The sequence below is a fragment of the Mauremys reevesii genome, linkage group 6 (genome assembly GCF_016161935.1).
Source record: "Mauremys reevesii isolate NIE-2019 linkage group 6, ASM1616193v1, whole genome shotgun sequence".
Taxonomy (NCBI): domain Eukaryota; kingdom Metazoa; phylum Chordata; order Testudines; family Geoemydidae; genus Mauremys; species Mauremys reevesii.
In genome coordinates, this window is record NC_052628.1 from 57,578,141 (window position 1) to 57,593,471 (window position 15,331).

General features: G+C 43.3%; 1 protein-coding gene across 1 annotated transcript in view; it reads left to right on the forward strand.

The window, feature by feature from the left end:
* Positions 1-1,504: 1,504 nt before the first annotated feature.
* FAM81B (family with sequence similarity 81 member B) overlaps positions 1,505-15,331 on the forward strand; it is a 47,742-nt gene continuing 33,915 nt past the window's right edge. Inside the window, exons 1-2 of the mRNA XM_039544789.1 lie at positions 1,505-1,596; positions 2,974-3,036. Coding sequence (XP_039400723.1) covers positions 2,996-3,036 — 41 coding nt within the window. The 5' untranslated portion in view covers positions 1,505-1,596; positions 2,974-2,995. The remainder of the gene's footprint in view (positions 1,597-2,973; positions 3,037-15,331) is intronic.

Consider the following 15,331-nt stretch of genomic DNA (forward strand, 5'->3'; position numbering starts at 1 on the left):
TGGTGATGTTGTGGTGATTTAAAACTTTGACACGCAGACAGCCAAGTGCCTGGCTTGCTTTGGATATTCGTGTGTTGATCTCATTATCCAGTGATCCATCACTAGATATGACACTACCCAGGTATTTAAAGTTCTCCACTACTTTCAGCTGAGTGCCATCAATGGAGATACTCGGGACAGAAGCGTACTATATATGGAGAGGATAAAGTTACATAAAGGTGAAGTTCAATTCACCTGCATTTGAAATTGAATGTCTTTCTAAAATATAGATAACAAATTGTTGTGTTTGCTACTATAGCAGAAAAGAATAATTCCCTCCACTGCCACAATTAGTGAGTGGCTTGTTATGCAGAAAGTCACACTAGATGACCACAGTGGTCCCATGGATTTTAAGGCCAGAGAAGCCAAAGCATCAGGCTCCAAGGAGGTGAAGTGTAGGGCAGTCGGGCTGGGGAGGTAAAACCCATTCCCCTTGCTGTCTTGGAACTAGGGGTAGAGCACTGGCTACAGTCTCTCTGTGTTGTCTGCATAGTATGATGGTGGAGCCACAGAGAGATCCCATGGCCTCTGCCCTAGATTGCCTTTGGCCTTCTCCTAATGCAACGCTCAACACAGCCCTTGGTGAAGCTATCACAGAAACCATTCCTGCAGCATACACAGAACTTGGAGGCACACTGGAGTGGATGCTCCATCAGTTTCTCCACAGATAGTCCCAACCTGGGATTTAAGTGTTGTGGAAGGTCTTGCACTAGCTTTCCCCAACACAGGTTACATTTTAGCATAGATGCTTGCCACAGCTAATTACCCCTGCCCCTAAGGGGCTAGTTCATTCTATACACATGAACTAAATGGAATTCCATGTGAACAGTTTTCTTTCTTTTCTACAGGAAGAGACAAAAAAATTATATACACCTCTACCCCGATATAACGCTGTCCTCGAGAGCCAAAAAAATCTTACCACATTATAGGTGAAACCGCATTATAATGAACTTGTTTTGATCCACCGGAGTGTGCAGCCTCACCCCTCTAAAGCGCTGCTTTACCATGTTATATCCAAATTCGTATTATATCAGGTTGCATTATATCAGGGTAGAGGTGTATATTGTTCGAAACTATTGGTTCAGCCTGGATTTAGTTGTTATTTTTCCTAAAATTCTGTTTGTGTCCAAGAGCTGTTCTGTTTCTATTTGAGAAACACAGTTTAAAGAGCAATGGAATAAGCACAAAATAAAATAAAACTAAATTCACCTCCTCACAAAAATAAAGCTAGATCACAGGGTATTTATGAACAGCTCATTTTAAGGAGGTGCAATGTACTATCTGAAGGAATTCAGCCCATCAATGGGATCTGGTTCACAGGTATGTAATGCAATGCAATTGGTTAAAAATTCTGTAACTGGTCTTATGCTTTACTCACTGAACTTCAGAGTTTCAACTATGTGCTACAGAACTGGAAAAGTGACATCACAGCATCTCCAGGGAAACAGATGCTAATTCTAAGCATCTTTTAGAATGGGGGCAACTGCCGTAGCATTTAATACAACGCAGGACACCCACTGGTTGATGAACAGACATACTTCTCTTCCTGAGTCTGAGGTAGAACAGGAAGTCCTTTATTTATTCATTTCCTGATTTTTGAGGGATTCAATTTATAATCTTTAGCTCTTTATTTTAATGTAGCCTTTGCATGGAATTATGTATCTTATTTGTTCACTCTTGTAATAAATGCTTAATAACAAAAGAGCGTTTTCCTTCTGTCCATGTATATACATAAGTATATAATTCTATGACTGTTTTATGATCCCATTTTTGTTTATGCATAGCTCTTTATGGTGATCTGTTTAGCACCAACGATGAGCTTAATGCTATACAATGCACAAAAGTAGAGACAGCCCATAGATCATATGTAAGAACTAAGAATAAACCACTTTACAAATTTTCACTCCCTTTATATGTTGGTAGTTATAAGGAACAATAATTTTAGGAGAGAGTAAGTCTTAACATGAATACCCAGGATACATGCCAGTACTATATCAATATAGAGGTTTCAGGTAACAACTCTTAGCTCTAACCCCTTTATCCAGATAGGACAGTCATTAGCCGTTGGCAGTGAAAACAAATTCTATTTGACTCTTGAGAAGTATTCATGTATTCTCTTGTTAGTCGCCTTTGGATCTAGAGGATTCAGTCTCACCAGGTCACAATTGTGAAAGGTAGGGCCAAACTCTCTTTTCTGTCTGAACTCCACTCAGCTCAGGGCAATGTGTAGGAGAGTGTGGTGTCAAGACTCTGATTATTGTGGTCTTTTGATTAACTCCATGATAACGTGTATTAACAGCCAAGGTATTTGTTGTTAAAGATTACATAACTCTTACCCAACAGAAACCAGAACCTGTTGTTCACTCTGACCTGCAGTTCATGCACAGTCCCTGTACAGAAAGTCACAGCTACACTCTATATCCTTACACAACAACAGCTATTCCACATATTCTCTCATCCTATGGGCTCTGGCCATCTATACTACACCTGACTTTGGTGCAAGTAGGCTGCTCTAACTTGCACTACTGGTCACTGAGGGACCAGAGGCCAGTGAAGGATCATGATAGAGCTGAGCTCTGCCATGTCCCCTTCCTGACTTGCTCTGACATGCCCCTTCTTCTGGGACAGGGGGTGCAGGAGTTGACATTGGTGCAGGAGCTAGCTCTCCTGACTTTATGTCTGTGTTCCCCTTAGCTAGGGAAATTATCTGCTGATCAGATACAGTAAAAGTCCTGCCTTTTGCTCTCCCTGAATGGAAATCAGAAACTGCTCAATACTCTTCTGATTCTGCTATAGCTTCTGGAATGTTTGCTGTCTATGAAATCTATATTCATGTATGAAGCCCTGTCCTGTAAACATGGACTGTATAAATTGTAAGCTCATTTGAGTTACGTGCATGGAAACCACAAATAAACACTTTAACCTTTGCTTTAGATAAGATTTTCTTCAAGCAAAAATGTCAGAGAACTCCACTGAGTTGGTTAACTACCCTGACAAGTAAGTCTGCAATTACTTAAAATCACAACTATTACCACAACTTGAATGGAAGTTTATTCCAATCAAGTGCTTATTTAATGGATTGCAGAGATCCAGACATAAAGCACCGTTCACTCTCTTGTACTTACTACCACTGCTGTGGTGAACAGATAACAATGTAGATTTATTGGTACGTACTTGCTAATTGTGATTGGTGCTCTACATCAGTGGTACTTAATCTGGGGGCAACCTATGCTGGAATTTGAATTGAAGAAAGAAGAGAACCATTGCTCTGTGTGGCTCAGGTTCTATTGCATGTATTGCCTGTACTATATCATACCATTTTCTTCAGAATGGAATAAAAATCACTCAACTGGTTGCTTCCATGGTCCAGGTCTCTACGCAAGAGCTGACTTGCCACGCTCTTTTGAAAGTAAGGTATATTAGACTTCATAATAGAATTCTGAATATGGGAATAAATGGAAGATACCATAAAATCATAGAAGTGTAGGACTGGAAGGGACCTCATGAAGTCAGAGTCCAGCCCTCTGGTTTGAGGCAGGTCCAAGTAAACCTAGACCATCCATGCCAGGTTTGTCTCACCTACTTTTAAATCTTCCAATGAAAAGGATTCCACAACCTCCCTTGGAAGTCTATTCCACAGTGTAACTATCCTTATAGTGAGAAAACTTACCTAATATCTAACATAAATCTTCCTTGCTGTTACTCCACCTCCAGTGGACACAGAGAATAATTGATTACTATTTTCTTTATAACAGCCTGTGACAGGGCCACTCATGTCATGTGAATGCCCCTGCTGGCCGAGTGCATCTGCACCTGCACTCTCTCAGCTTTGCTTCACTTGCGGTGATCCCTGTTGATAGTTAAAGTTTTTGAGCAAGTTTTCAGTGAGAGCTGAGTCACGCCCAGTCTGTAGGTATACAAACAAAATAGTTCAGATAAATACTGGCTCTCTTTGAGGTCTTCTGACACCTTCTCTAGGATTAGGCCACTCCACCTGTGGCTGGGGGAGGGAAGTGGGAGGGGAGAAGCGGGGGACCCAGGCCTGCCCACTACTCTGGGTCCCAACCTAGCTGCTTCCTTTTAACTTGCTGCTGCATTTCCCTGGGCCACTTCCCTTCTTAGACCCAGCATTTTCAGCTTCACCCTTACCTCAGGGCTGAAGGTTTGCTTGAGTCCCAGTCATCAGCCAGGAGCACCTTCTTTGCACCTCTGTCCAGGTACTGCAAATCCTGCACCTAGCCAGGAGCACCATCCTTGCTTCCCTGGCTCCAGCTCGCAACTGATCTGCTCTATCCAACAGCTCCTTTTACATGAACCTGCTGAGCTCCGATTGGCTGCTTCCCTGCAGCTTCTCTAGGCAGCCTGGAGGACCCACTTCTATTGCTCTTTCCTGGGCATGGTGTGGTAGGACCACAAGGCCTCCAGCAGAGGGCCTCAAAGGACCCGATACACCCCATCACACAGTCCTTAACATATATGAAGAGTTTTATCAGGTCCACACTCAGTCTTCTTCTTTCAAGACTAAACATGCCCAATTTAACCTTTCCTCATAGGTTAAATTATCTAAACCTTTTATCGTTTTTGTTGGTCTCCTCTGATCTGTCTCTAATTTGTCCACATCTTTCCTAAAACGTGGCACCCAGAATTGAACACAATACTCCAGCTGAGCCTCACCAATGCCGAGAAGAGTGGGACAACTCCCTTCTGTGTCATACTTGCAACACTCCTATTAACACACCCCAATGATATTAGCCTTTTTCTCAACAGCCCCATATTGCACTTTTTTCTCAATTGTACCAAGAAGGCCTCCTTTGCTTTTCTCCTCAGAAGCTACAAACAGTGTAATAATTGCCCATGGGTACAAGTTACCACCCAGCCCTTTCTGAGCAAGCACATTTATTCTTAAGGTGAAACCATTACAGAAAAAACATTAAAACAGAAGAATCTACATGCATGCTAATAAACTTACCAGGGATCACCCGCAGATCCAACAAGGCCTCTGGCAGTTGAGCAGTCCCTCAAACTCCACCAAGGAGTTTTTTCTGTGGTCACAAGCTCACAACAGTTGTTAGCTTAGAACAAGCACACCCATGAATCTGTGAGTCGTATCTTTATATAATTTGGGTCTTTGATCTGCAGAGATCAAGAATAGGTAGTCAGCCAGACAATGGTCCCTTACTCAGGGCGAAGCTTCAAAAGGTTGTGTCTTTGCATATCTGAGCATGGTAATTTGCATTCACCTCCTTCCAGGTATTTCCTAGAAAGCCCACTTCACGTGGTTTGTCTGGCACATTGTTTAAAATAATCCTTTGAAACTCAAAATGCTTCCCAATGTTTACATTGACAGTCTTCCTCCTAGAGAAGTTACACACAATCCCAAAATAATACATAAGCTTTTCATTTTTAATATATAAACTTCTAAAACTCAAACTTAATTCAATAAGGTTTAGTGTAATTCAATCAAGTTTATCTAGAATATTGCAGGAAGTTGCCATAGGTGGCACATCAGCCAGCAGAACTAGATTGGAGTAAGGAGGAGTAAAGGGAAAGCAGAAATCACTGCTGAAATCACTGCTGTGAACTTTCCTGGAGGCATTGTGCCTGCCTCATAAATGATTCTGTGCACACTTGATTGTGCACAATGATTGCTGCATAATCCCTCCTCCTCTAGCATATAACAGGAAATGGTCCTTGACTCTCAGAACAGAGCTGGAGCCATTTAAAGATTAATTGAAATGAAGTAATCATTGCTGACATGTAGGAAATGCAAGACTGAATCAAAAGCACAAACTACAGGATTTCTCATAAAAAACAATTTTCAGGGTGCAAGGCCATTGGCAAACTGCCATTAGGTTATCATTTAAATTCTACCCCGATATAGATTTCAAAAAGCCAAATGGGATAAATGATTTATGATTTCTCCATGTGAATGAACTCAGTCATGCAACAATTGAGTGACAGATACTATTTTCAGACGTGATAAGGAATATTTTTATTTTTTAAGCATTGTACTCCTTTTTAGTCTTGTACTGCATATTTTGCACTCTAATACTACCAATAACAATGTGTTAAGTAGGCTGGCCCTGAGGTTAGTGAGCCACACTCTGATGAAAGATTCTGGTTCAGTTTCCAGGCTAAGCTTTGCCTTCACAAGTGCAGAGAGTAGGGTTGCCAATTTTCTACTCACACAAAACCGAACACCTTGCCCTGCGCCCTGCCCCTCCTTCGAGGGCCGCCCCCTTCATCCCCTCCCCTCTCTTGCTTACTCTCTCCACCCTCACTCACTCTCTCATTTTCACAGGGCTGGGTCAGGGGGCTGGGGTGCGGGGTGTGTGTGTGTGTGTTCGGGCACCAGGATAGGGCCGCAGGCTCTGGGGTGGGGCCAGAAATGAGGTCAGGGTGCGGGAGGGGGCTCTGGGCTGAGGCAGTGAGTTGGGATGCGGTGAGGGCTCCGGCTGGGGGTGTGGGCTCTGAGGTGTGGCCAGGGATGAGGGGTTTGTGGTTGAGAAGGGGGCTCTGAGCTGGGATATGGAGCCAAGGGGTTTGGGGTATGGGAGGAGCTCAGGGCTGAGGCAGTGGATTGGGCTGGGGGTGTGGATTCTGGGGTGGGGCCAGAAATGAGGGGTGAGGGAAGGGGCTTCAGGCTGAGACAGGGAGTTGGGGTGCAGGGGGCTGAGGGCTCCGGCTGGGGGTGCAGACTCTGGGGTGGGGCTTGGGATGAGGGGTTTGGAGTGCAGGATGGTGCTCCGGGCTGGGTTTAAGGGGTTTGGAGAGCAGGAGGGGAATCAGGGGGTTGGGGTGTGGGATGGGTATGGGCTCTGGGATGGGGGGGTGGATTCTTGGGTGGGGCCAAAAATGAAGAGTGAGGGGTGAGGGAAGGGGCTCCGGGCTGGAGTGAGGGGTTGGGCTCCAGCTGGGGGTGTGGACTCTGGGGTGGGGCTTGGGATGAGGGGTTTGGAGTGCAGGAGGTGCTCCGGGCTGGGATGGAGGGGTTTGAAGGGCAGGAGGGGATCAGGGCTGAGGCAGGGGATTGAAATGTGGGGAGGTCAGGGTTCTGGCTGGGGTGCAGGCTCTGTGATGGGGCTGGGGATGAAGGGATTGGGTGCAGAAGGGTGCTCCAGGCTGGGACTGAGGGGTTTGGAGGGCACGAGAGGGATCAGGGCTGGGGCAGGGGGTTGGAGCGTGGGAAGGGGTCAGTGGTGCAGGCTGTGGGTGGTGCTTCCCTCAGGCAGCTCCCAGAAGCAGCAACATGTCCCCTCTCTGGCTCCTACGCAGAGGTGCGGCCAGAGGCTCTACACGCTGCCCCATCTGCAAGTGTCACCCCTGAAGCTCCCATTGGCTTGGAACCGTCGCCAATGGGACCTGCGGAACTGGCGCTTGGGGTGAGGGCAGTGCGTGGAGCCACCTGGCGGCACCTACACATAGGAGCCAGATGGGGGAGCCTGCCTTAGCCCAGCTGTGCTGCCGACCGGACTTTTAATGGCCCAGTCAGTGGTGCTGACTGAAGCTGCCATGGTCCCTTTTTGACTGGCATTCCAGTCGAAAACCGGACACCTGGCAACCCTAGCAGAGAGGTACAATTTTCATTCTCCCATCCCGGTGCCTGCAAAGCAGCTGGGCTGGAAGAGGAATTCACTCATGTGGAAAGGCAGCAGTGGTCCTCACAATGTCCACCACAGAGCTGCACTGCCTGAATCATTCAAGCCCTGTGTCCCATCATCAAGGATTGCAGAGTTTGGAGCACTGTTTCCATAACATGCTGAAGCCTATGGCAGAGAGAATGCAAAACTCTGCAGTTACCCAGCACTCAGCCAGTAGGACATCATTGTGATTCCAGGTTTTAATGAGGCTTAAACTAGACAAAAAGAAAGATGGAATAATTGGAAAATCAAATGTTATGTGGTACTGTTAATTACGCCAGTTTGGGGATCAAGGCAATCGACGGTCCATGTACATAAAGTGTTTTATGGTTGGATATCAAATGTGTCCTCCCCATCAATTGTTTAGCCAGTAAAAGTTAAGAGGTCCCCTTCAAACCATATCCTTCATTGCTTTCTGTTTAATATACAGCAAAATGAGGAAGTATTTGCTTCTAGACTGAACATTCAAGGTTCATAGGAGTTGAATATAAGGAACATGTTTATTGCTCATGACCGTGAAGTACCATCATGCTAAATTATTCTTTTTTGCAGAAATGAGAGAAGGTCTTGAAGTAATGGAAAATTGATTAACTACCCCTAGTATTACATCCATAAATATTCCTCTCATGAATTTACTTGATGTGTTCTTGTGTTAATTTTTTCTTCAAACTTGGTTGCCTGAAGTTAGAATTGTCAGAATTCTAGAATTGCATCATAATTGACTGTTGTGGAAATGATTACAATGTCACTGAAGGATAATTTTTAGTTCAGATAGAAAATAAGTAGCAGGAGCAGATGAATTCTAATGAAACAAAAATCTTATTTTCATGCTAATAAAGGAAGAAATCCAGAATATAACATATTAGCAGAATTGTTCCCAATAGAAAATGTCTTGGTTTTCCCATTGTTTTTCTTAAAGGTATTCTGTTTGACAGGTTAGGGCAATGGTCACTAGTGACCCAGGTGAACCCTGAGGTTCTGCTCTCCCCCCCCCATCTTCCAAAGAAGCTATGTGATCTTAAATGATCAGCTTTGTTTGGGATCACAGACATGTACATTTTGGCATCTGTACCCCTTCAATGACATTATGACTATGATGCCAGAGTGGGAGGGGCAACACTATGGATCACTGGGAGATCTAGTGCTTTCTAGAGATCTCTCAGATTCCTAATTAATGTAGGGAGAGCAGTATAGCTGATCCTCTGACATCTTTCCTCTACCACCTAATTTTACTGTCCCAGTCTCCTCCTGATCCCTCAGGGAGGAGTATATTTCTTTTATAATAAACATATTTTTCACTCATCTATGCTTTTGGACCTAGAGTGCATTCCTGAATTCGTACATCCAAGTTGATCATGCAATTTGCTGTTGCTTGATCTTTGAACCAGTTAAATGAGGTGATGCTGGCAGGCAGAGGAAAGTATTTTGAAGAGCTTGCAGCTACAGTACAGTCTGCTTGATCAATTCACTCCATGGTCTAGGAGTACCTGTAGATTCCTCACCTATGCTGAGCTCTCACAGAAAGCATTACGCTATTGCCATCTCTGCTTGACTAGGAGACTCTCTCCCGTCCTGGCAGGTGAAGACTGCCTTTGTCACATTCGTGCCTTTGTCACTTTGTGGTTGGATTACAGCAATGCAGTGTACTGGGCATGAAGCCTTCAGCATTTAGGAAACTCATACTAATACAGAATGCTGCAACGCATCTCCTCAGCAAAACAGGCTGCCACAAGCACCTCAGAGCTCCCACAGAATTTCAAATCTAGTTCAAAGTTTCACTTCATATCTTCAAAGTGCTCCATGACTTGGGCCCAAGATACTTAAAAGATGCCGAAAGCTCTGTGATTGGAGGCTGATTGACAATTCCATTCCCTGCTCAAACAGAACCAATCAGTGGAATGTGGCATTGCCTGAGGAGGGCAAAGTGAAAGAGTCTAATGTTTTCTCTCGTAAGGGAGCTGAAGGCCTCAAGCTTCTTGCAGGATCAGGCCCTGAATGAGGGATGTAAAACAGCAATCCTGATAGAATAGAGAAGTAGATTTTCTTCATGTGTTATAATACTGGGTTATGGCTTGTTCTTTTGCAGCCTTTCAGCCATCTACCCAGCATGGTTCTATTGTGCAATACTACATAATTAGTAACGGCAGAATAATACTGATATGGTTCAGGAGTGAGCTCTACATTTCACCTTTCTCTGGCTCCCAATGGTCACCTCTTTCAAGTGACAGGCCTACATTTGCACTTCACCCAGCATGGAATCCCACATTTCACCCCACTTTTAGCCTTCAGCACCCCAGTTTACCAACCCTTAGTACTTGGACAATACCAGCTGGCTTTGATCCATTTACTTCTCTCCAGGAGCTGTGACCAGTTTGAGAATGCAGCTTGTTCAAAACAAAGTGTTATTTATCCACAGTACATAACAAGCAGAGAAAAGAGGGCTATCACAACAAAAGCATAAACACACATTGTCTTATCTAAACTTAGCATTTGTTCCTCCCTTCATTTTCTGGGGATCAAGTTCTAGCCTGCTTTTCTGCAGGCTGTCTCCCCTGACTCATCAGAGGCTCATTTTAAACTGCTTCCAGACTCTGTTTTACAGTTCCCACACAAAAATCTCTTGGGATTCAAGCTGGGGTCCTCCTTACCACCCTCCCTTCCCCCACAGAACCTGTCAGGTCCCAGTTCTATATTAGGGGAGATAAATGTCAAATTATCACCTCAGTTGTATGTTTGGCTATTGGTAGTCAGGGCTGTCTCTAGTCATTAGCTTTTGGTTCCAGTAATCCCAAGTTAACCAAGACTAATTTAACTTTTCATTACCTGTTAGCCAGCAACTCAACCACGAAGTCCAGAGATATATACATAGCATTCATAAAATTACTACAGATCTTTCACATTCTTCAGATACCATAGTGCAACAGCTACCCATTATAAAATAAATAAATAAATAATAATAAAACTAGCTCTTACATCGTGCATTCCATCCAAAGTGCTTTACAAAGGAAGTTAGGAACATTATCCCCCACTTTACAACTAGAAAAACTGAGTCACAGAGTAGGGAAGTGACTTATCCTAGGCCACCCAGCAGCAGAGCAGAGAATAGAATAAACATTTCCCCATATAGTTCAAGTCTTAATTAAAAGATATTTGTAACTTGTATTGCTTCCAATCCATCATCTGACTCCTACTGGGGTGGGGACAAAATGGAAATCTCTGTGTAAAAAAATATGAAATGGAAAAAGAGCCTTGGGTTTTCAATTTGTCATATTGAGGAATTCCCACCAGACTCTTGGCAAATGACTAGAGAAGTCATCAGAAAGGTAGGTAAATGAAATACCGGTAATAAAGCTCCAAATATCAAATAATTAATGTCTAACTAGCAAACTCTCTGAGATTTAGTAAGTGGAACCCTAAATCTTCTCTAGTCAAACAGCTAATATGTCAACAGGCTTTATTAGAGTTTCATTTTCATAAATTAACAGGAGCCATTTTCTTTGTTAAACAAGATGGTAGGTGGGAAAGAGCAATGTATTTATAAAACTAAATAAGATTTTAAATAGGTCTGACCTACACTGCACGATTCTCAATCAGTCTTCTGTGACTTAGGTTCAGCAGCCACTGATAAAGCACAGCATACACAATCTCAAGAGGTCAGTTTGATATTTAAAGTTTACAGAGCAGTGACTGACAATAAGTGTTTAGTTCCAGTGCTGTTTCATGGCTGGCAATGGTTGTGTTTATTTTTAAATCATAATTGCACAGCTAAAAGTAAAATAGCTTTTGGTACACATAGCCCAGGAGCCAGTTGCAGACTATCTTTATAGTCCATATGGTTATAAAATTTGTTGTGGATTATCCTTAGGCACACATCAATCAGTAAACTGTCATCTTTGCATTTTCTATATTGATTGAGCAGGACAGTTGAACTTTCTTCTCCTCTTCTTTCTTTAAGTTATTTTTATAGCAGGACATTTATTTATAGCAATCTAAAAGCAAAGATCACAATAAGGGAAAATGAATCTGATTTCTTTCCAGATTATTATCTTGGTATTTTTCTTTACTATTAAATTACAGTTTTCAGCTTAAACCATGTTATAGGGTACATACTGTTCCTATGCCATTGTGGTTAAATTAAGAGATACATGATACAAGTAGTCTTTTGGATGAGATGTAAATCCAAGGTTCTGACCCACTTGCAGTAATTAAAGATCCCATTGGACCTTTTACAAGAATAAGAGTGTCTGGAAAAATTCCATATTGGGCCTATCTATGAGTCCATTTCAAATGGATATGATATTCTTCCTCCCTTCCAGCTCTAGACAGCTGAATAGTTTTGCTGCATGCTCCTAAATAGCTGGTTCATTCCACCCCACAGATGGTTGCATTTCAGTGTGTGTGTGAAATTATTATTCTGGCCATAGTCTTGTGTTCCCATATCCACAAGAAGATGAGCCCTGAGTGGCAGCAGAATTAACACAGTTCTTCTGTGCAGGGTAATCTAAGGTAGGTAGGCGGCAAGTCTGAGAAAGGTGGCCAGATTCCAATCATTGTACCCCATAGAGCGGTGTTCTGTGGGAATCAGGACACCATCTGCAGTAGCACCAAGATAGTTTTGTGTGTGTGTGTGTGAATAGACAGAGGTATAGTTTATACACACACAAAAATCTTCCATCCCTGTGCAAAGCCCAAGTACTAATTCTTTGTGTGGGAGCTCTTCACAGGCCAGGAAATGTAATCTTCCTCACAGGTGACTCTAAAGCAGTTGCATGTGTGGAGATTAGTAGTGGATCCACACAGGTGCTCAGATACCAGGATGATGGACCCAGTATAAAAACCTTGAGGTAACAATGACATCAAGACCATTATGCAATATGGTCCCCATTTTTAACTATGACAGTAAATGAGAATTGTAAACAAGCCAGGCCTCTAAAATGAATAAACTTCTCGTACATGTAGAGGTCACTAGAGAAGCAGACCTGATATCAGAATCTGCCCATAGAAAGGTAAATGAAGCCTTGATCCAAGGCCAAGTTTTATTTGGATTGATTTTCTTTAGCTAACAAAAGAGACATTAACCAGAACAAGTACAAATTGTGCAAGTCCAGAAGAGCTACCATTTCTGACCACACTATGCATTATAGAACAGTTCTGCATTAAAACTACATTGTTTCATTGATGTTCTGTTTGGTTTTATGCAACTGTGTGAGTAAAGTTAAGATGAGATATTAAATTACTCACGGGACTGGTAATGGGACATAAGGGGTTTTGCGTCCAAGTTCCCAGTTCAAACCCAGTCAACATCAGTAATTACTAGAAATGTTTTCCATTTGAAGGCTGTTAGGGAGTCTTATGTGAAAAGAGTTTGGGATTTCAGTCCAATTTCCAATGGAAAAGTGTCACCATTAACCAAACACTCACCATCACAATTGACATCAATTATCACCCTACAGAGGATGCAAGGGCTGAACTACCCTCTCAAAGGAAGAAACGGTCACTCCAGGTGAGGGATGAGGCATAATGACAGGACAGAGAGAGACAGCTTGCACAGCTACTGCCCAGGCTGTACTTGTTCTGCAGATAAACAGCAGACTCCAGTCTTCAGGGCTGTCAGACTGGCATTTTTTTAAAATAAGAACATTATGATACAGTGTTTGAAGGGCCGTCTGCCTAGCAGTTAGCATATCTGACTTCCGGCCCCTGGTTTCTCTGACCAGGCAGCAGGGGTGCCTAATTCCTGACCTTAGGCTGGGAATCTTCTGGCCTCCACTTGAATCTGGGCTTCAGCCCTTAAGAGGGTTCAGTAGGGAGACCCCGGCCTTCACTCTCATCCTTGTCCTAGCCCAGGGCCCCATGGGAAGCAATGCCAGCAGTATCCTCTGAATAGAGAATTCAAGTCCACTGCCCTGGGCTACTTCCTACCTATGTCCCTACACCTTGGGGCATAGCCCCTATTATCCAGTCTGTAGTGGCTCAATTTGAGTAGTGCCCCCTCATGGAGCTTTTGCTGCATCCTGCCACAGCCTCGGGTCCTCTGGGTAGGGTGGATGTAAGCCCCACAATGTCCTCAAAGTCAAAATAGTAAAGTTCACTCACTGCTGGGTGTTCCCCAGTCTCAACAGTCTCTCTCAGTCAGGAGTGCTTCTCCCCCAGCAGCTGACCTCTCTGTCAGGTTTGTAGTGATGGCGCCCCTCCAGTAGAGAGGCAGGACTATCTCCTGCCTCTTCACCAGTCAGCCCTGAACTGAGCCAGCTTCTCTCCTTTTCTTCCCCCTCCAGGCCTGGCACTGGCTGCAGGTGTAGCAGGATGGGGCTATCTGGGCCCATAGGCTCTCTTTAACCCCTTTTCTGCTGGTGTGAGGTTTCTCTGATCCATCACACACATTTACAAGAAAAATATGAAATTATGCCATGCCTTGTATTTCTGTAACCTGTTCAGTAGAGATGTTCCTTCTGGTCTTCATTTGACATTGAATAAAGGTATTATTATAAAACTTTATTAAATATTACTATTATTTGTATTGTGGTAGCACCTAGGAGCCCAAGTGATGGACCATGACCCCATTGTACCAGGCATTATACATCCTTTGAGCCCCATATGCAGTCCATACCATCCTCTCTATCACAGTCTTCTCACTTTTCATGGAAAGCCTTATCTTCTAACCAAATAGAAGTTTTGCCATTGCCTTCAGTGGAAGTTGGACTGGGCACCCAGAGAAGATGTACTATTTTGTCCAAGGTTCACATATGTGTTATTTTGCTAGACTGTGATTTATGTGTCCATGGGCATTCATGGGACTAACTCCTCCATTTTCACACACCTGCACCTGCAAAAGGCTTTGTCTTGTGAAGGCATTCTGATTGTTTGCATTGAATGGCTGGTTGGGATATACAAATTATTACTGTTATTCATTATTTGTATTACAGTAGCATCTTAGAGGCCTCAGTTAATCTGAGCCTGCTGTGCTACAAGCTTGTGACAATCAGGGTCCAGACATCTTGAAGTAGAACAAGGGATTTGAACCCCAAAGAATAAGCAGTTGAATTGACTGATTGTATACAATGTTATTGTGCTATCAAAACATGTTGAGTAAGGTCTTTTATGAAAGCTTGTAATGTTCTAAACTCTAATAATCAGAGGATTTGATGTATTTGTGTATATAGAGAACTGTGCTCATAAAGCTTTGACAGCACCTCACAACAAGACAATGAGCGATCAGACAAGTAGAGACACCTCTCAGGCCAGTTGTTTACATGAAACCACTTCAAGTACCCATCCATTGTCCAGCCCAAGAAAGGACATCCATGACCCTCTAAAGTTATGGAAAGACACAGACATCCCATTTCCAAGAGGGGAAAAAACAAAAGGGAAAAAAGCCTTTAAAAAATAGACTTGTGTCTGTGGTTTGACATCCAGAAACTGAGGGACAGTCACTTGGCAGATGCTGTACATGAAATGCTGATCCTCCCTATGGTTAAAGGGTGTGCTGGGAAACTGTTCAAAAGCAATGGGTAACTTATATTAGAAAAAAGATTTTATCTCATATGGAAGTGTAAAGTCTGAGGTTATGTCAATAATCTCTGAACCTCTGGCTTTTCTATTAAATAAATTTTTGTTTGTTTTTACCCCAGGCAGGTCTCTGTTGTGAAAAC